The 17,247-nt window shown below is 39.9% G+C and overlaps 2 protein-coding genes across 3 annotated transcripts; one reads left to right on the top strand and one right to left on the bottom strand.

The window, feature by feature from the left end:
• Positions 1-288: 288 nt before the first annotated feature.
• LOC132262913 (polypeptide N-acetylgalactosaminyltransferase 5) lies at positions 289-16,171 on the top strand. Of its 2 annotated transcripts, none has more exons than XM_059762402.1 (9): positions 289-425; positions 589-766; positions 4,659-5,559; positions 9,101-9,417; positions 9,723-10,386; positions 12,784-12,964; positions 13,963-14,102; positions 14,303-14,536; positions 14,613-16,171. In XM_059762402.1, the coding sequence occupies exons 3-9, from the start codon at positions 5,371-5,373 to the stop codon at positions 14,796-14,798; spliced, it is 1,911 nt and encodes a 636-aa protein (XP_059618385.1). In that variant the 5' UTR covers positions 289-425; positions 589-766; positions 4,659-5,370; the 3' UTR covers positions 14,799-16,171. The 2 variants fall into 2 exon arrangements, with proteins under 2 accessions (XP_059618385.1, XP_059618384.1); XM_059762401.1 differs by lacking the exon at positions 12,784-12,964 and adding an exon at positions 11,010-11,190.
• A 284-nt stretch (positions 16,172-16,455) lies between these two features.
• On the bottom strand, positions 16,456-17,165 carry LOC132262914 (large ribosomal subunit protein eL43). The gene is made up of 3 exons (XM_059762403.1): positions 17,074-17,165; positions 16,725-16,853; positions 16,456-16,662 (listed from the first exon to the last, which is right to left on the bottom strand). Exons 1-3 carry the CDS (start codon positions 17,074-17,076, stop codon positions 16,516-16,518), a joined length of 279 nt encoding a protein of 92 aa, XP_059618386.1. The 5' UTR covers positions 17,077-17,165; the 3' UTR covers positions 16,456-16,515.
• Between the last annotated feature and the right edge of the window lie 82 nt (positions 17,166-17,247).

Raw genomic sequence — 17,247 nt, 5'->3', positions numbered from 1 at the left:
TCAAGAAAAGTTTTAACCATGAGTGTTTTAATATTTCATTCCCTACCCAATTATGGTAATTCAATAATTCAAATTATATTGAAATTTTTTGCAATCATTCCGATCTTTATTTTTTTTTTTAACTAGTCATCAAGCATGTAAAATCCTTGAGCTAATCACAATTTTTCCTAGCACATCAAGAATTTCACCCGTTGCTGAAAATGTTTTTAAAACCCCTGCAAGAATGTGACTGCTAGAAAATTCTCCATCACTTTCCGCGAGATGTCGCCGGTGGTCGCTGTCAGTATGGTGGGAGGCTGTCAATCGAGTTGGAATCTCCGCGAGCGGAGAAGAATTATTTTGTGTCTCGCCGTGAATTGTGGCGCTTAGTTGGTGTTTTTCTCGTTGAAAGAGGTCCAATCTGCGTGGTGTGTGATTGTGGTCAGGTAGTTTGTACTTGATTTTTAGTGGAGAAGTGGTAAAATCGTGTGAAATGTAGTAAAATTTTCCAAGCAAAAGTCGGACTGTTGCTTTTTTGTCGCCTCCCATGGTTGTTTTTGTTGTGCTTTTCCTCTAGAAAAGTCACGCAGAAATCGCATATTTTTCTAGAGAAAGTATCTCCGGACGGATGAAATTTGGTCAGGGGAGTTGTTAAGTGGCTACCGGTGCGGCTTCCAGAGTGATTTTCCATCATATCTGAGTCAGGCGACGAAGACTTCTTCCCTTTCCGGTCAGCATTTCCATCGATATTCTCGAGCCAATCAAGGAACATCGTTGAGAAAATCAGGTAAATACGGTTTTTATCAGTGCTCTGATAAGGCATAAATTGGGCAGAAATAGAAGAAAGATTGCTTAAGCTTTGGCACAAGTAATGATTTGGGGAATCTTGTGACACGTCAACGATGGCATGGCGAAAAGCCTCTCCATCTCTGTTCACGCACACATGAAAGATCATTGGGACGGCAAAGTGGGAGGCGAGGAGAGGTCAAGAAACAGGTTCCGGTCCACCTTCGAGATTGGAAACCCCCCTCGCGCCAGAGCAACTCGCGAAACCTCCGCAAAGTCTCTTGAGCATTGCCTGCAGTGAATCACATGTTCATTTCACACAAGTTTTGGCACGTTTTTAGGGAAATTTTCCAGAAAGCCCACCACGAGTAAGTCGACTGCTTAAAGTGCGTGAGTTCATGAAACTTATAGTACCTGTCGCCAAACAAAATAGCGCCTCTCAGAGATCTGAGACACATCGATGTGCCCAATTTTAAGCACAAATGGGAAGCAATTCCATCCCCAGAATGTCTCTTCTGTTCACAAACTGGAAAGCATTGAGAAGAAACACGTAATGTCTTTAAATTCTCTCATCCAGAACTTTATTGACTTGAAAAGTTTTAAAGCAGTTAAGGAGTAAAATCAAGTTCTTTCAGGTCAAAGCTTATTCTTGGTTTAATTATTATATAGACAAATTCCACTATTAACAATTCAATGAGTCAATTTATTTTGTCAATAAAATCACGCTTTTATTATCATCCCCTTTAATTTACGCTCTATTCAATGTAAAGCTATTGCATTGCGCTCTTTGAACTCGAGATTTGCAATTTGGATATTTCATGGAATTCAACAGCATTTCTCTTCACTCCCACGAAAGAGTCTTTGTGGAATTAGCAGAGTGTAATTCAATAAGTGAGAAAATCACGATCTTGATCCATCTTTTCACTCTGTCTCTCTGTGGAACTATGAAGGTATCCAAGTGATAATTTGTGGGAGATTTATGAGTGTGTCTATATAGAGTGGTGCTCTTTCGCTGCCACATGAAGATATCTCGAGTGGAGTCCCGAGACGGTAAATAATTCATCTGTGACGGGGAATGGGTTAAATTTTCGTGTGTCTCTCTCTAGTGAATAGGGGAGGTTGAGGGTTTTCTGAAGGTTCTGCTAACATATTAATTAAATATGTCACCATCGTATGCGAGAAATTGAACATTTTCATTATTGATTAATCAAATAACTGTAGCACTTTAGTTTCCCCTTCCGCCCATCCAGAAATTTCCCTCCCTGACTTCTCAATTTACTGTCTCTCTCTCTCTTTCTTTCTCTCTCCCTCTCTCTGTCTCTGCCCATCAAAGTCTTGAGGATGGGAAACGGACCAAGTGGAAACCAATAACTCTTCTCGTTTTCCTCTCGGTTTATTCATGGAAATATTTCATGGTCTGCCAATTTGTGTATCTTCAACCTCTGACGAGCTCTTCTCTCTCTCTCTCTCTCTTCTTTCGCCCTATCGCGGAACAATTGTACGCGCGGCACAGGGAAAAATGTAATTCCTGCTTTTCCTCAGCCTGACCAAGAGTTGAAGTGTGTTTTGTCTTATGCCATGTGCACAACAACGTGAACAGACGCAGTCATTAATTGCAAACCCATTCGAGATATTGAGAGGTTCAATATGTGAGAAGAGTGTATTATTTTGTTTTTCCTTCTCTTCCCTCGTCTTTTGTGTATTTTTCTTCAATTGGAACTTTATGGATTTTTAGAGTCACCACAAGTTTAGTTCTCTGACTCTATTCACGTTTGCAGGTCGTTTAGCTTGGTTGAGAATTTAGGGCTTTGAGAAGCCTTCAATTAGAACTCTAATGAGCCTGCAATAAGTGAATAGATGCACTCTTTAGATGGCAATTTCTCTCATTTCTCTGGGCAAAGAGGGGCGCAACTGAAGCAGAGATTGCCAACAACCGGTTAAGTGTCTCAATTGTATTTCAATGGGTTGAAAAATTCCCAATAATTTGAATGAAGCACACAAATTATGCACACTTGGCTGAAGGAGTCCCAAAGTGTGTTCGGCTCTTGAACGTGTGCTTTCTGAGCTCTCGTGCACTGTGGCATGAATTTGATCTCTAACCTTTAACCGTGTTCCTTGCCTTTCATTCGCCAAAAAACCGTCATTGTCGCGCATTTGTATCTCCAAATTCCAGCGAGCAATTTCCTGTGGTGTCTCAAATGTGAATCAGAGATTAGAAAGTGAGCTTGAGAGAGATTATTGAGGCTGGATTTTTATTAATATTTGTCAATTGGAAGAGTTGTATTTCGTGATGATTTTGTTGTCTGTTTGGAAAGACAACGAGTAATGGAAGAAATTGAGTATTTTAGTCTTTCAAAGCATATGAAATATTTAACAAACATGTCGTATAATGTTTCTCTGGATTTTTCCCCTAAAGGTATTATATCATTTATTAATAATTCCCGAGGGAGTTTTTTCTCTCTCTCTCGATATGGTGTTTTCGAATAGATGATTTTCCACGGAAATGTCCAGGGGGAAAAATATCGTGTTTCAAAATCAAGGAAAAGTCTTTCAATGTTATGTAAACTATATATTATGTTGTATACTTTATATAAAAATGTTTTTATTTTTATTTGAAGTGAATTCTAAGAAAAATCCCAGTTTTTGTCTCTAGTTGACGAAAGAAAGTCACTCGAGGCCTCAACTCACCTCAAAACACTGTGAATACTTTCCCGTGAAGAGTTTTATAGTCGCGAAACATATTTAAAATGCACAATTAGTCGCTGGTTGTTCTTTCTCACTTGTGTAGTTGAGGAAAACGGAAGAATCGGTCAGTGCTTGGCATGCAATAGAATTATGCACTCGATTCATTCGATTGAATAACGTTGGGAATTTAGTTCAATTTCGAGGTGAATTTTTCGTGGTGTCGAAGAGAAAGTGTGTGTGTGTGTTTGTGTAGGATTTGGGAAGAACAAGAGCATTCGCGGTTCAATTGAAGAGAAGTAAACAGACGGGCAATGGATGAACGCTATGCTCTGCAATATTTTCTGTGGCACATTGTATTTGGCCTGATGAATTGCGTCACGCCAAAGTGTTGCATTTTTGTGAACTCTTCCGTGCCAGCGAATTTCTATTAAGTCACTCTCAATCATTTGGACGCGTTGGTAGACGGAAAAAAACACGTGGTTGTTGAGATATTGAAAAGAAATGGAAATTGAACACTTCACATTGGAGAGAAGTTAGGAGCGAGGGAATTTATAGCAATTAAAGTCAAGTTTGTCATATTGTGAATTAGAGCGGGTCCTTCTATCATCACTTTGCAATTATAATACACACAAAGTTTAGGCAAAATTATGGTGTTTATGAACAGAGAAAGACCTCAAATGTAGTTATTTCCTCTGATAAGCGACTCTATTCAGGGAACACAGTGCGAATTTAGTCGTGAAAATACAAAAGTATAATTGAGCCATAAATTCAACTAGCATGTTTTTGTGCACGGCTCTGAGAACGTCTTATCAGTTGAATATTTTTACACGTGTGTTCCAGAGCTTTGCTATAAGTTGAAATGTGTCCATCGTTCATGTTGAGTCTTCTGAAATTTGTTCACCTCTTTTTCACACTCTTTTCATTTCACTGAGCATATTGGCGTGCTGATTTTAAAACAATCAACCGGCTTTTGTGCAATGTCTGCATGAACGTGAGCAATTAAAATGCGAAAAAGGACAAAATGTATAGCAAATTTCATATTAATTTGAGAGGCACACATTGTGCCATATGCAGACTTGCAAATTTTTCCTCTTGCAAAAGCTCTCCTGTGTGCGCTGGAGCATTGAGGTGAAAAAAAGAGAGTGTTGCAAACGGTTTGGGTGTTGAAAAAAAGAGAGTCTAATGAATTTCCGTGTGATATTTTACAGAATTCCTGGATGGAGGTGTGCCGAAGAGATGCTGCTGCTGTGCACGTGCGGCGAAAGTGACAAATTCATCAATATCATTCCAATTGGTCACAAGTTGGTGGGGCAGCAGCCTTTGCAAGTGTGAAGAAATATCCATACGAAATGCCTGATGTCAGTCGGATGGATTATTATTGTGTGAAACTTTCTCTGTAATCTAAATCGTTTCTGTCGCCGCTGCGCTGCCGCATTGACTGTGTTTCTGTGCTGTTGTCTAGGGTGGAAAATGTGCAAAAAGTGATTATTTTGACTGGAATGCGTGAAAAGTGCGAGAAAATTTGGACGGGAAACAATACAAAAGGTGCGATATGATAACAATAGGAGCAACAGACGACATTTATTCACTGATTTCGAGCAATTGACACACACACCTGTATTTTTGAAAACTAAAAGAGTGAACGTGAGACGCGAAAGAGCATGAATTTATATGGCGACAGTGAATAGATCTAATTGTTAATTGAAACAATTACTCACCTCTTGTCGCCAAGTTTATCAAACACGCGTCAACATCGTATAATAATTTCTGCCCATTTATGCCTCAATGTGGCACGGGGCACCCGAAAGCCGCAAACTGTGCTGTTTAATGTGGATGTCACCCCGCAAGTGAGGACGCAGGTGACGAAATAAGCGTGATTGCACGCAAAGTGGGTGGAAAATACACATATTTTTTTCTGTTATGAGACACACAAGTGGAAATTTTTCGAGAATGTTTCGTGGCAAGTTGCGTATGAACACTTGTCGGATCATCCTGCTCACGTCTCTCGTGTGGCTACTGATTGATGTGGCGCTCATCATGCACTACATGGATTTGGGCGGCGGATGGAACACTTCAGGTGGACGGAGATCCGATCATGGTGATTTGGAGGTATGCTAAATTCATTCTTCATTCGCTTTGTCTGGCGCAAAGATGATTTACTAACCCATGTAAGATAAACTATAGTCAACCGGGGGCATTTCGAAAAAAAATCAAGTCAACCAACTGCAAGGGGAAAAGGGAACAACTTTCAGTCAGCAAGTATATATCCTTGACGAGAGCTTCTGTGTGTTGTTCAGTTAAAAATCGCAAGAAATGTTAAGTGACGTGGGAAGTTGGTAAAGACGAAATTGAATCAGTGTTAGTTACACGGATCTGGAAGATAGTGAATTTCAATAGACTAGTTTTCACAGTGAATCTTCAGTGTGACATTTTCCCTCTCGCGCATTCCAAAAGCGTATTACATAAACACACAAAAGTCATGGTCAAAGAATCTGTGTTACCGAATGAAATGAGCTGCGATTATCGCAACATATCGGATGGTCTAACGTGGTTGAAGATTGATTGGTTGTTTCATCATGAATCTCTCCACACACAAATTGTACAGGTCTCTCACAGTCAGTGTGACTGCTACAGGTTCTCAATCGCGGATCCGCTATGAAATTGTGTGCTGGGAATTTTATTGTGAGTCTGCCTTAGCGGGACTTTTACACCTTCCCATTCATTCTCTTAAGTAAGATCCACCTTCAGATGATGATCACAGCAAAAAGTAATGTTAATCGCGCACAGATTGATGATATCAAGGGCGCAGATGAGCTCCAAAATTGTAAATAATTGAGCAACTTTGGCCAGCGCACACTCTCTCGATTGATGGTCGGTCTTCTCTTTGGTCATAACCGAGAGTGAGATGATCATGTGAAGAGACACGGAACCGGCTTTCTTTATCACGCTGCATGGCTATATATGTTTCAGTTGAGTTGAAGAGGGAAAATTTCACGTGTGTGATTGCGAGAAGGAGAGAAAATAAGATCTATAATTAAACTTTCACTCTTCAATAGCCGCGTCTCTTCGCGCATATGGCAATAAAAAAGGAGAACATGAACATCATATCGAGACACGTACACAGCCTTCACCTCGTCGATATTGACTTTTGGCGTGCCGAGTGCGAAATTTTTTATAAATTGCGAATGGGAAGTGAACAATTAGTCAAAGTGGAAAATTGGATTGTTAAGACATTAATTGCATTTGCATTCGCTCATATGCAAAAGAGACCTTGCCTTTCGAGCAAACTCATCCTGATATCTCACTTTTCCACAGCGAATTGGCAATTGGAAGGTGTGTGTGTGTGTGAAATCCGTCAAGTTCAGTGAATTTGAATGGCAATGGTGTGTGCAAAAGAAGAAGTAATGTTCGGTTTGGACAGTAAAAGAAACCTTCCCCTAATTATCTCCTCCCACTCAATTAATTAAACAATAAAACACACAAATAATACAATTTTTTCTTTCTCATAAAACATGTGGAAAACACCTTGTTAAAACGGAGTGTTATTTGTTCTTTGAGTACTTGTAGAATGGAAAGAGAGGAAGTGTGGTTATGAGTTAACTGAAAATTGTGATTTTAAGGTGGGATTTATAGGCAAAAATATAGGCAAGTGTGATTGAATTGAGGAAAACCGTAAAGAAGCAATTTATATTATGCGAAAAATTCAATATACTCACACATACACGCGAGAGATCAATCAATTCACACCCCAATCGTCAGTGTAAAAAGCTTGAAATTTCCATTAACCCATCGCAGCCACGCGCAGATTGGTGTTCATTTTGCGGTTTACCAGTAGTTTTCATGAAGAAACTATTAGATAACAAGAAGCACGCGAAAGAAGAAGAGGAAATGAGTGATATTCTCAACTCTAAATCTAATTAGGCTACTAGGAACGACTTTAAAATATAAAATAGAATTCAACATTGTCAACTTGTACGAGGCTTTAAATTAGAAGTTACAAGGTGCGCTTAGCGAAGTTTTTGAGCTCCTAAGTATTTACACTCCGCTTGATTTATTTCCTTATATAAAATCCTCGTAATTTGTCTCTTCGCCGCTCTTAATAGGTTAATTGCCTTCCAGCGCGGCTTCATGATGTGATTGTGTGCGCGACTATGTGCCGATTTAATTGATGATGCTTCTTTGTTGAACTCTCAGTGCAACAATTACATTTAAATCACCCTCTTTCTCCCATCCTCTCGGTATTGTTCAGCATTCTTTCATGAATGGCTGGAAAGGTCGAAGGTTACCTGTTGCACTCGAGGCACAGTTAATTTAAATATGTCAGTTGGCGAGCGGAGAGATATTGGCAAAATAGATATATAAACAGAGAATGTATGTGTAATGCGGATTGTGGAGGATGGAAGAAGAGGTGAAATGGGTCGTGCTACTCGCTATTCAATTTAAATGAACTCTAAATGCGGTTTATGTAGGAGCAATGGACGAGGCAAAACAATGAATTATATATTTTATAATTTGCTGTATGAGTTTTTATGAAATGTATGTCTGAAATGCAGGCAGCTCCACATAATCCATAATTATCCAAAGCATGCCTTTGAGGGAGTGTGTGAAGATGAGAGAGAAAGAGAGAGATAAAAAGTGCAATTAATTCCATAAAATCGCTATATTAGTCAGTGTTTAAATTGAATAATGCAAGAGAGAATATAAGAGAGGAGAACAGTTGCATTTGCGTGTTGGTTTGGCTACTTATTGGGGGTTTTCGATTGTAAAGTGCGCGCTCTTGAGTGGAATTGTGAGATGGGAAGCAGGAATTGCCGAATGAAGATCATGTGGAAGAGACAAGTGTGAAGAAATGTCGGGAAAACAGAAGGTTTTTGTGGGTTAAAGTGAGACGCCAGTCTCGCGAGACATTCAATCTAATTATCCAATTGGATATGGGAGAAATTCCATGAACTTGAGAAACTTTTAGCGCAGCGCAACACACTGTGAAAAGATGGCTTATTTATTTATCAATATTGTAGCATATAACGGAATATTGTGCATCATTGCCATGGGAGAGCAGAACGATGGGAACTTTGTGTGTTGTGTTGAAAGAAGGGCAATTCGGAAGGGTTCTAGTCGCATTATTCAGTCTCTAAAAAGCCTTTTGCAGGAAGTTTGTATGGAAAAGTTTGCCATAATGGAGTAGAGGAAGAGCCCTTGACGCTGGAATGTTATCAAAAGACACAATTTTGATCAATTGCCCATTGCGTGGAGGCGTGAAGATTGATTGGGTGTGAATTTCGAGACACTTGTGAAGAGGTCCGTGATTTTATGTGCAATTTTACCCTCCAGTTCGCCGTGGACTTTCGTGTGGAAGACCTAAAGATAGAGAAAAAAGTGTGTGGCATCTGAGAAGTGGATTATGAGACTCTCGCGACATCCCGTGCCGCACGCAACGCGGCGTGAAAGAAAAGCATTGAGTGAATCGATGTTTGAGGAGGAAGATTCTTGTCGCATTCCATCGAAATACCTCAATCTGCTCATAATACTTGCCTTTATCTTTGTACGACATGACGAAGAGTTGCGCGATGCAAAAGACAAAAATTATCTCCATTCATATCACGAATGTGATTTTCTCACCAATTTTCCTGTAATTCTCTTTCTTTGGCAGATGACAAGATTGGCGGAGAAGCGAATTGATGAGGATCCAATTGTTGATGAGGAGGAGATTGACACGAACAATAACATGGACGTGGGATTTGGAAACATGGTGCCGAGAACATATCGACCGGAGGATTTGAAGAAGTGGCGACCGGCGCCAACTGTGATGGAAAAGTACGGCTTGCCGGGAGAAATGGGGAAGCCAGTGAAGATTCCTGATGATCAGCAGGCGCTGATGAAGGAGAAATTCAAGGAGAATCAATTCAATCTGATGGCCAGCGACATGATATCCCTCAATAGATCCCTCACGGATGTGCGACATGAGAAGTGAGCAATTTCTTTATGTTTTTTAGATTGTATTTTACCTCACTTTTTCCATCAATCGCTCTAGACAATTGAATGACTCAATCCTCCGTAAAAACTTAAGCGCGAATCGTGCAAAATACTTCCTCGTGATTGTGAATTATTAGCAAGAAAAAGAGTCTTACCATGAAAAACTTGTTTACCGCATATTTAAGATTAATTCAATGAGTCTGTCTGTATATTGAATTGTGAGCTGACAATATGTTGGGATAGAATAGATCATCATGGCATCAGTTTTGTGTGGAGTTAAGTGGAAATATCATTTGCAGATGTCGGTCGAAGCACTATCCAGCCAAATTGCCCACCACTTCCATCGTGATTGTCTTTCACAATGAAGCCTGGACGACGCTGTTGCGCACGGTGTGGAGTGTGATCAACAGATCTCCGCGGCCGCTCCTCAAGGAGATCATCCTGGTGGACGACGCCAGTGAGAAGGAGCACTTGGGCAGGAAGCTGGAAGAGTACGTGGCGACTCTGCCAGTGCCGACATTCGTCTTGAGGACAGTGCAGCGCTCGGGATTGATCAGGGCACGTCTGCTGGGCGCCAAGCACGTCAAGGGGCAGATCATCACCTTCTTGGACGCTCACTGCGAGTGCACGGAAGGGTGGCTGGAGCCGCTGCTGGCGCGCATAGTGGTGAACAGAAAGACGGTGGTTTGTCCAATAATTGATGTGATCAGTGATGATACGTTTGAGTATGTCACGGCGTCGGATCAAACGTGGGGTGGCTTCAACTGGAAGCTCAACTTCCGGTGGTATCGAGTGCCAAATAGAGAGATGGAGCGTCGAAATCACGATAGAACAGCGCCGCTGCGGACACCCACAATGGCCGGAGGGTTGTTTGCCATTGACAGAGACTACTTCTATGAGATTGGCAGTTACGATGAGGGAATGGACATTTGGGGCGGTGAAAATCTCGAGATGTCCTTCCGGGTGAGTGAATTTGTTGCGATGCTCAATTTCCCATGCATTTGCCGTTGGATGGTTGAGAAGAGAGGCGCATTGAAATGCTTAATGCCAAAGAATAAAACAATAAAGTACTTACGGAGTGAATAATTCAAATAATCGTGATTGCATTTTATTCACAATAAAACTAGAGAAAGAGAGACTTTGAAGTTTAAAAACAAAGTTTGTGTGAAAAAAAGTGTCTGCTTTCGAGCATCCAACGGCAAGTGAAAAATGTCCAATAACAATATTGATTTTTTTCTCCCTTCGCAGCTGTTTCCATTGATATTCTCACTCTTTTCTCCCCATTTTTAGAGGGGGTGTTAAATGAAATTTTGCTTTTCTCCTCCCATCGAGAAAGGCACATGATTTATGATTTTTCTTCAGGCCTGCATCGAAGTATATTAATAATTGTAATTTTTTCTTCTTTCTTTTATCTTTTACTGTCTACGAACGGGAACCACACACACACACCATCAAATACTTTCTCCGCGTGTGAAAAAAATATTGCACAAAAATCTCCCTGTCGCAAAAATGCCCGCACCCATAAAACAAACTTGTATATCTCGGGGCGCGCGCGCGACGTGTTAACGAAACAAAAAATACACCAGATCTGGCAATGTGGTGGAACACTGGAAATAATTCCGTGCTCGCATGTTGGCCACGTTTTCAGGGATAAGTCCCCGTACACTTTCCCCGGCGGTGTCGCCAAAATAGTCCTCCACAATGCAGCCAGAGTCGCCGAGGTGTGGCTGGATGAGTGGAGAGAGTTTTATTATGCAATGAGTCCAGGTTTGAGTTCTCTTTTTTTTATCTCTTATCTACTCCTTTATCGCTCCTTTTACTCTCACGCTGTGCATTTAATGAGCATCTCTCGCAGAAAATGAGATGACGAGAACCAAGAGTCATTTGCAGTTGTTGCATTTTTTATCAGGGTCCGTTCTTTTCTTCTCTCCTCCCAATTATACAACGTCGACATTGGTATTTACAATCCGTAGAAATTTCTGGGAAAAAGACATCTTTGTAACATCACTTGACGAAAGTGATTATAAGAGCTCACATTTTCCTCTTGATTCAAGAGCAATTTGTGTTACTTGATGTTACTTTTAAATTACATTAATATCTCTGAGTTAATTTTCACAATACAAATTGAGAGTTGAAATTGAATTTGTGCAGAAATTGCCATGATAAAATAGAAAGGAAGTACAATGTGAATTGGTCTAAGAGTCTCGATCTGTGAAATGACTGCAAATCAGTCATGCTATCACTTATTTAATCTTGACTAAATAACAGTCTTGCGGAAAATGTAGCTTTAACAGCGCTATATCTTAATACTTTCGATGCATAAGCTTCGCTGCAAGTTCAGCCTAGTTGCACAAATTGTAAGTGCTTTGAAATGAAACAGCGCTTCGGCGGGACACTCTGTCTGGCTCATGCTGTATAAATCGCACTTAGAGTGTTTTAATTTCAAATTCTCCAGCAGAACAGGTGCAAAAAAAGAGCATATTTTCCTAGCTTATAACTTTACCTCAAGATAAATTAATTTGTGCCTGATGAAATCATGGCTTCATGTGGATGTTTTTATCCGCAGCGTGGAGAAGTTTAATTGAATTGCAGACGCGCGAGGAAAAGTTGTGTGGATTGTAAAAATCACCGTCATATTAACTTCTCTCCCTTCATCATCCCTTTTCTCACTCTCTTCTTCTAATCCTGGATATCAGGAGAAAAGGGTGAAATTTGAAAGACTTTTTTAATGATTGCATTTAATCCCTTCTTCTCTCGGGAAAACTCATCCAGTCATTAATTTTTCCCCATTGCTAATATACAGTCTCTCTTTTGCCAATGTTTTTACGCGCCCAGCGGCTGCCATTGAAAGAATCTAACATTTAACACCAGAGTGGTTCAATTTGTTTTACTTTTTAACCCCAAATTAAATAACAACTAATATTTTAATTAATAAAATTTGGGATATACAACATCATTTCCATAGGCGAGAGGAGGAAATTGATTTCCAGTGAAAACTGTGACGTGTTTTGATTGATGTGATATTTTTTTCGATATGAAATTCACATGAGAGGGAGAGAAAAAAAGGTGTCAACACAGTTTTAATTGGAAATTGATTAGATATCATATGGAAACAGGAGCCGCCAGTTAATACTTCATTCTCACTAACACCTCTTGTTTCTCTCGCTGTCTCTATTTGCCACGAAGTCAATGATCGATTTGAGGCGCTGAGAATGATAGACAAGAGGTGAATTATGAGAAAGTAGTATAGAATAATGTCTCTAACATAATTCATAATTTCCTTATATTTATGATGCCTCTAATATCATTTGACAAAGTGTTACTAAAGGAATCAATTATGAAATTATTATTGCATAAAAGGTGTGGATGTGCGGTGGAATATTAGAAATAGCTCCATGCTCTCGAGTGGGCCACGTCTTCCGGAAATCAACGCCATACTCATTTCCGGGTGGCACAACGCAAATTGTTAACCACAATAATGCCCGTTTAGTGGAAGTGTGGCTCGACGAATGGAGTGACTTCTATTACAGCTATAACCCAGGTTTCTCTTTTTTGACAAACAAATCTTTTGTAGGGAAAGAAAGAAGCTTCTTCTATCACTAGTTTAGTGTCTTGTTTGCCATTCTATTTGCTGCATGTTTCAAGGATCTTTTCTTGTGAGAGAATTTGTGGTGTTTTTGCTTGAATTTCCAATGCAAAAATAAAAAGATAAAGTGCAAAAAAAGACCACAACTTCTCTCAGTGTAAAGATGGACTCTAGTAAGACGTCTTTGCTTCATTGCTTTGTCCTTTTGCATGCAGAGCATGATTGAATAGTAGAGAATTGTACATATATTGCATGTTTTGTCAACAACACTAATTCTACTCACAAACCTCATTTGTCTTCTTGCAACACATTCTTCACCTCAAATCAATCCATCATCATCTTCCCAGATCCTCAAGTTATTTGTCCTTCACGTTAATTTATTTGATTATATGTAACGTGTCTCTCTGCAAAAGACTCCTGCTTACACACACACACTTCCCATGATTTTGTGGGGAAGGAATGAGTCTCTTGTTGATTATATTTTATTATTATAACGTAATCATCTGTGATGAAAGATATTCTGTGTAGATTTTATAATCGATGTTTGTTGTGTCTCTTGCTGTTGCAAAAGGCGGAGAACAGCGGATAAATGCACATTTCACACGACACATAGTCATATTTTTCTAAATTTGTGTACCTTCTCTTTTTATTTCTCGTCTCTGTTGTACAGATTGCCAAAAAAAACAGAAGTGAATGAAATTACACATTGCACCATGATTTTGTTGCCGCCACAATGGGCAAGAATTTATTTATGAACACCACAAAGAGCACAGAAAATTGATGCGCTTCTTCGCCTTCTTTTTTTTTACCTCTTCTATGTCTTTAAGTGCATTGTATGTATGAAATTTGTACAGCAAAATCTGGGTGCTATGTGCAATTCTCTGTAGTTTTCCGTGAGAATTGGGAGACCATGAACTAATATGGTGATCTTTTTCGGCTGGAAATGATTGCAGGAGCGAGAAAGGCATCGGCTGGTGATGTGAGTGCAAGAAGAGCGCTCAGGGAGAAACTTCATTGCAAATCTTTCCGATGGTATCTCGAGAACATCTATCCGGAGAGTCAAATGCCACTGGATTACTACTATCTGGGTGATGTAAGTAATCAAGCTTCTGATATAATTAGAGTTATTATCAAGGGCAAGTTCTAACAAACAGCGAAAGCACAGGAATTAATATCTGTTTATCGACTTCCATACTAGAGACAATAATGAATATACTCGACAATTTGTAATTTGAAGGGAAGAGCGAATGTAGAATTTGATGTTGATATATGTAATATTGATTGTCATTGCAGATTCGCAACGTGGAGACGGATAATTGTCTGGACACGATGGGCAGGAAATCTGGCGAGAAGATTGGCTCCAGCTATTGTCACGGTCTTGGCGGCAATCAAGTGTTTGCCTACACGAAGCGCCATCAAATCATGTCTGATGACAACTGCTTGGACGCCGCTCACGCCATGGGCCCCGTGAATCTCGTCCGCTGCCACGGGATGCAGGGCAACCAGGAGTGGGTCTACGATGACGAGGTAACGACGGGATTGAGGCTGAGTGCTGTCGTGAATTGGCTAATAAAGTGTGTGTTTTCTCGTCTCTTTTGTGCAGGACTTGACGATAAAGCACGTGAACTCGGGCAACTGCCTCACGAGACCCACGCGAGAGGATCCTTCGACGCCACTCTTGCGTCCCTGCAACTTCTCGCGCGGCCAGCAGTGGAAGATGACATCGCAGTTCAAGTGGCAGGCGAATGGCCATGAGCACGATCAGGAGAATGACATTGAGAGAACATAAGACTCTGCACAATGGAAGGAAACTTTCTCTAGTCTCTTTTGGACAACGGCCGGCCGGCGGCGTATTCCGAAGGAGGGAAACAAAATGATAGGCGGAGAAAATCACCCAAAAGTGATTGTGTGATTATGTGACTGTATAGTTATTTTTTAAAACAATATTTTCGGCTTGAACAATTTGCGCGCGCGCGGAAAAGGTGTGAGAAAAAAAGGGCACAAAAGGTGTTGAGAGAGAGAAAAAAAGAAAGAGAATCAATGCGCTGAAGGCACACACAAAGTGATGTTTTGCAATGGTCATTTGCACAAATGGCAATGAGTGGAAGCGACAGAGTGTGTAAATTTATGAAAGCATGCATATTTTCCATTTTATAGACAAGCTTCACAATCGATGAATTACAACAGGAGAGGAAAAAAAATGTGGGCACAAAATGCTAATGTTGTAAAAATTATAATTTTAACATCTCATTCTTTGTATTCTGGTTTCTGAGAAATGGAAGAAGAAAACATCATTTTACAATGTAGAAAATGTATGAATGAATTGGAGGTTAATAGTGTTTTTAAAATTTATTTAGTGACAATGTTTTGCACGATAAAAACCATTCTGTTGAAATGAGATTCTCTGTGTAATCACTAGAATAATTTCCCAAGTATAGAGAATAACGCTAAAATGTAAATAAATTCCTCTTGTAGGGTTAAGAAAAGACAAGAACATCATTTACGAAAGCGATGAGAAAATGCCAGAATTACGTGTCTAAACTTATAAGTAAGAAAAAATCTTATCATTAGAGGCGATAAGTGAATTTTTCCACATGAATTCTCAAATCCTTCACTTTGAGGGGTGTTTTTTTTTCTTAATTTGGATTTTTTTTTAAGAAGAGAAACAAAGCATATCGATTTTATAAATGAACGCGCGAAAAAAGAAAACATGGTGCAATATTTCGTGTGTGAAAATAAACAAAAAGTGAAGAAAAGCACTGAAAACACGAAAGAAAATATCATTTGAATGTGAAAAAAATGGGAGGGACAGAAAAGATTTATTTGTTTAACGTTGCATGCGTTTTATTTAATCTCTGTGAACTTTGTCATGCAATTCTTTTAACTTGAGTAACTGTGAAATCCATAAATAATTGAAGGTTGGAAAGAAAAAAAATTGAAAAGCAACTTTGATTATAAATTACTGAGGAATTGAGAAAATTAATGAATTTCACATCTTATTTTAAAAGGACATCTCTTAACACAAACTAATCCTTGTGTTTTATGGACTCAACAGTTATTCATCATAGAGGATTATTTGAAAATGGATGTCATGTGAATTGTATTAAGGAAAAAAAACCCTCACAAAACTAGAGAATACATAAAATAGCGCCAAGGAAGAAATCTCTCGTCTTCCTCTCGAGTATTTCCCTTTTCTACTTGAATGAAGTCACAAAGAATAGAACTAAAGAATATTGTCGAGCAGTATTTGTCCGAGATTTTCTACTATAATGGAAAAGCACTAATGTAACGAGTACTCTCCATTCCAATGCATTTACAAGAGGAAAAACACACGCCAAGATGGGATCAATTCCCGGTCGGCACACAAAAATTTGTATAAAGGACATCAAAGAGAAACGCTATTATTTTGTCTTTAACCCCCGGAAGCTAGAGATAAATAAAAAATATTGTTATTTTAGCTCTGGGTGCATTTATTTCAAGTTCTCCGGACTCCGATGAGCGGGCGCTTACGCTTCCTTGGTCTCCCTGAGTCGTCGGATGGCCGATCTGACGGACGCGGCGGCAGTTGTGGAATAAACCCAGGCTCCTCCGGCCACTCGGCGCTTGCACCTCTTGCACGACCAGATGCCCACCACCGTGCGCTTCATGGCGTCCTGCAAACACAACCGCGGCAATTAGCGTCTGCCCAGCAAACCCACCCGGAGGAGTCACTCACCTTTCCGCAGAATGTGCAGGTGTATTTTGAGTGCTGAGTGATTTCAATCTTCTTCACCATCTTCCTCAGCGAGGCACCATAGCGCGTGCCATACTTTCCGACAATTCCGACCTTCTTGGTGCGCTTGGCCTGGAAAATGCAGGGAAAATCGTGAGAAATTGCCCCCGTGAAATGAGGTTATGTTTACACTCCCAATTTGTATTGCCATTTTAACCCATTTCTATGGAAATTCTCTATGCAATTTCTACATCAAAGTGAACAATAGCAATTGATTTTGCGAATATGATACAAAATTCACAGAGAAACGGGATAAAATTGAGTGTTTTTGATAAAAATCCACGCAGCTCACCATTTTCACTCCACGTTCTTTCAACACAACGAGAAAAAGAGAGAGAGAATAAGTGCTAGAAAAATGGCCTCTCCGGATGAATCACTTTTATTCCGCAAGGTGGCGCCAATGATGGAAAGTTCAAAAATAACGCTTCTGCGAGTCTTCTGTTTCAAAATCTATTCTCAGAAATTT

The sequence above is a fragment of the Phlebotomus argentipes genome, unplaced genomic scaffold, assembly GCF_947086385.1.
Source record: "Phlebotomus argentipes unplaced genomic scaffold, Phlebotomus argentipes genome assembly contig_15, whole genome shotgun sequence".
NCBI lineage: Eukaryota > Metazoa > Arthropoda > Insecta > Diptera > Psychodidae > Phlebotomus > Phlebotomus argentipes.
Note: the sequence above shows the minus strand (reverse complement) of the source record. Positions and strands in the feature narration are given on the sequence as shown.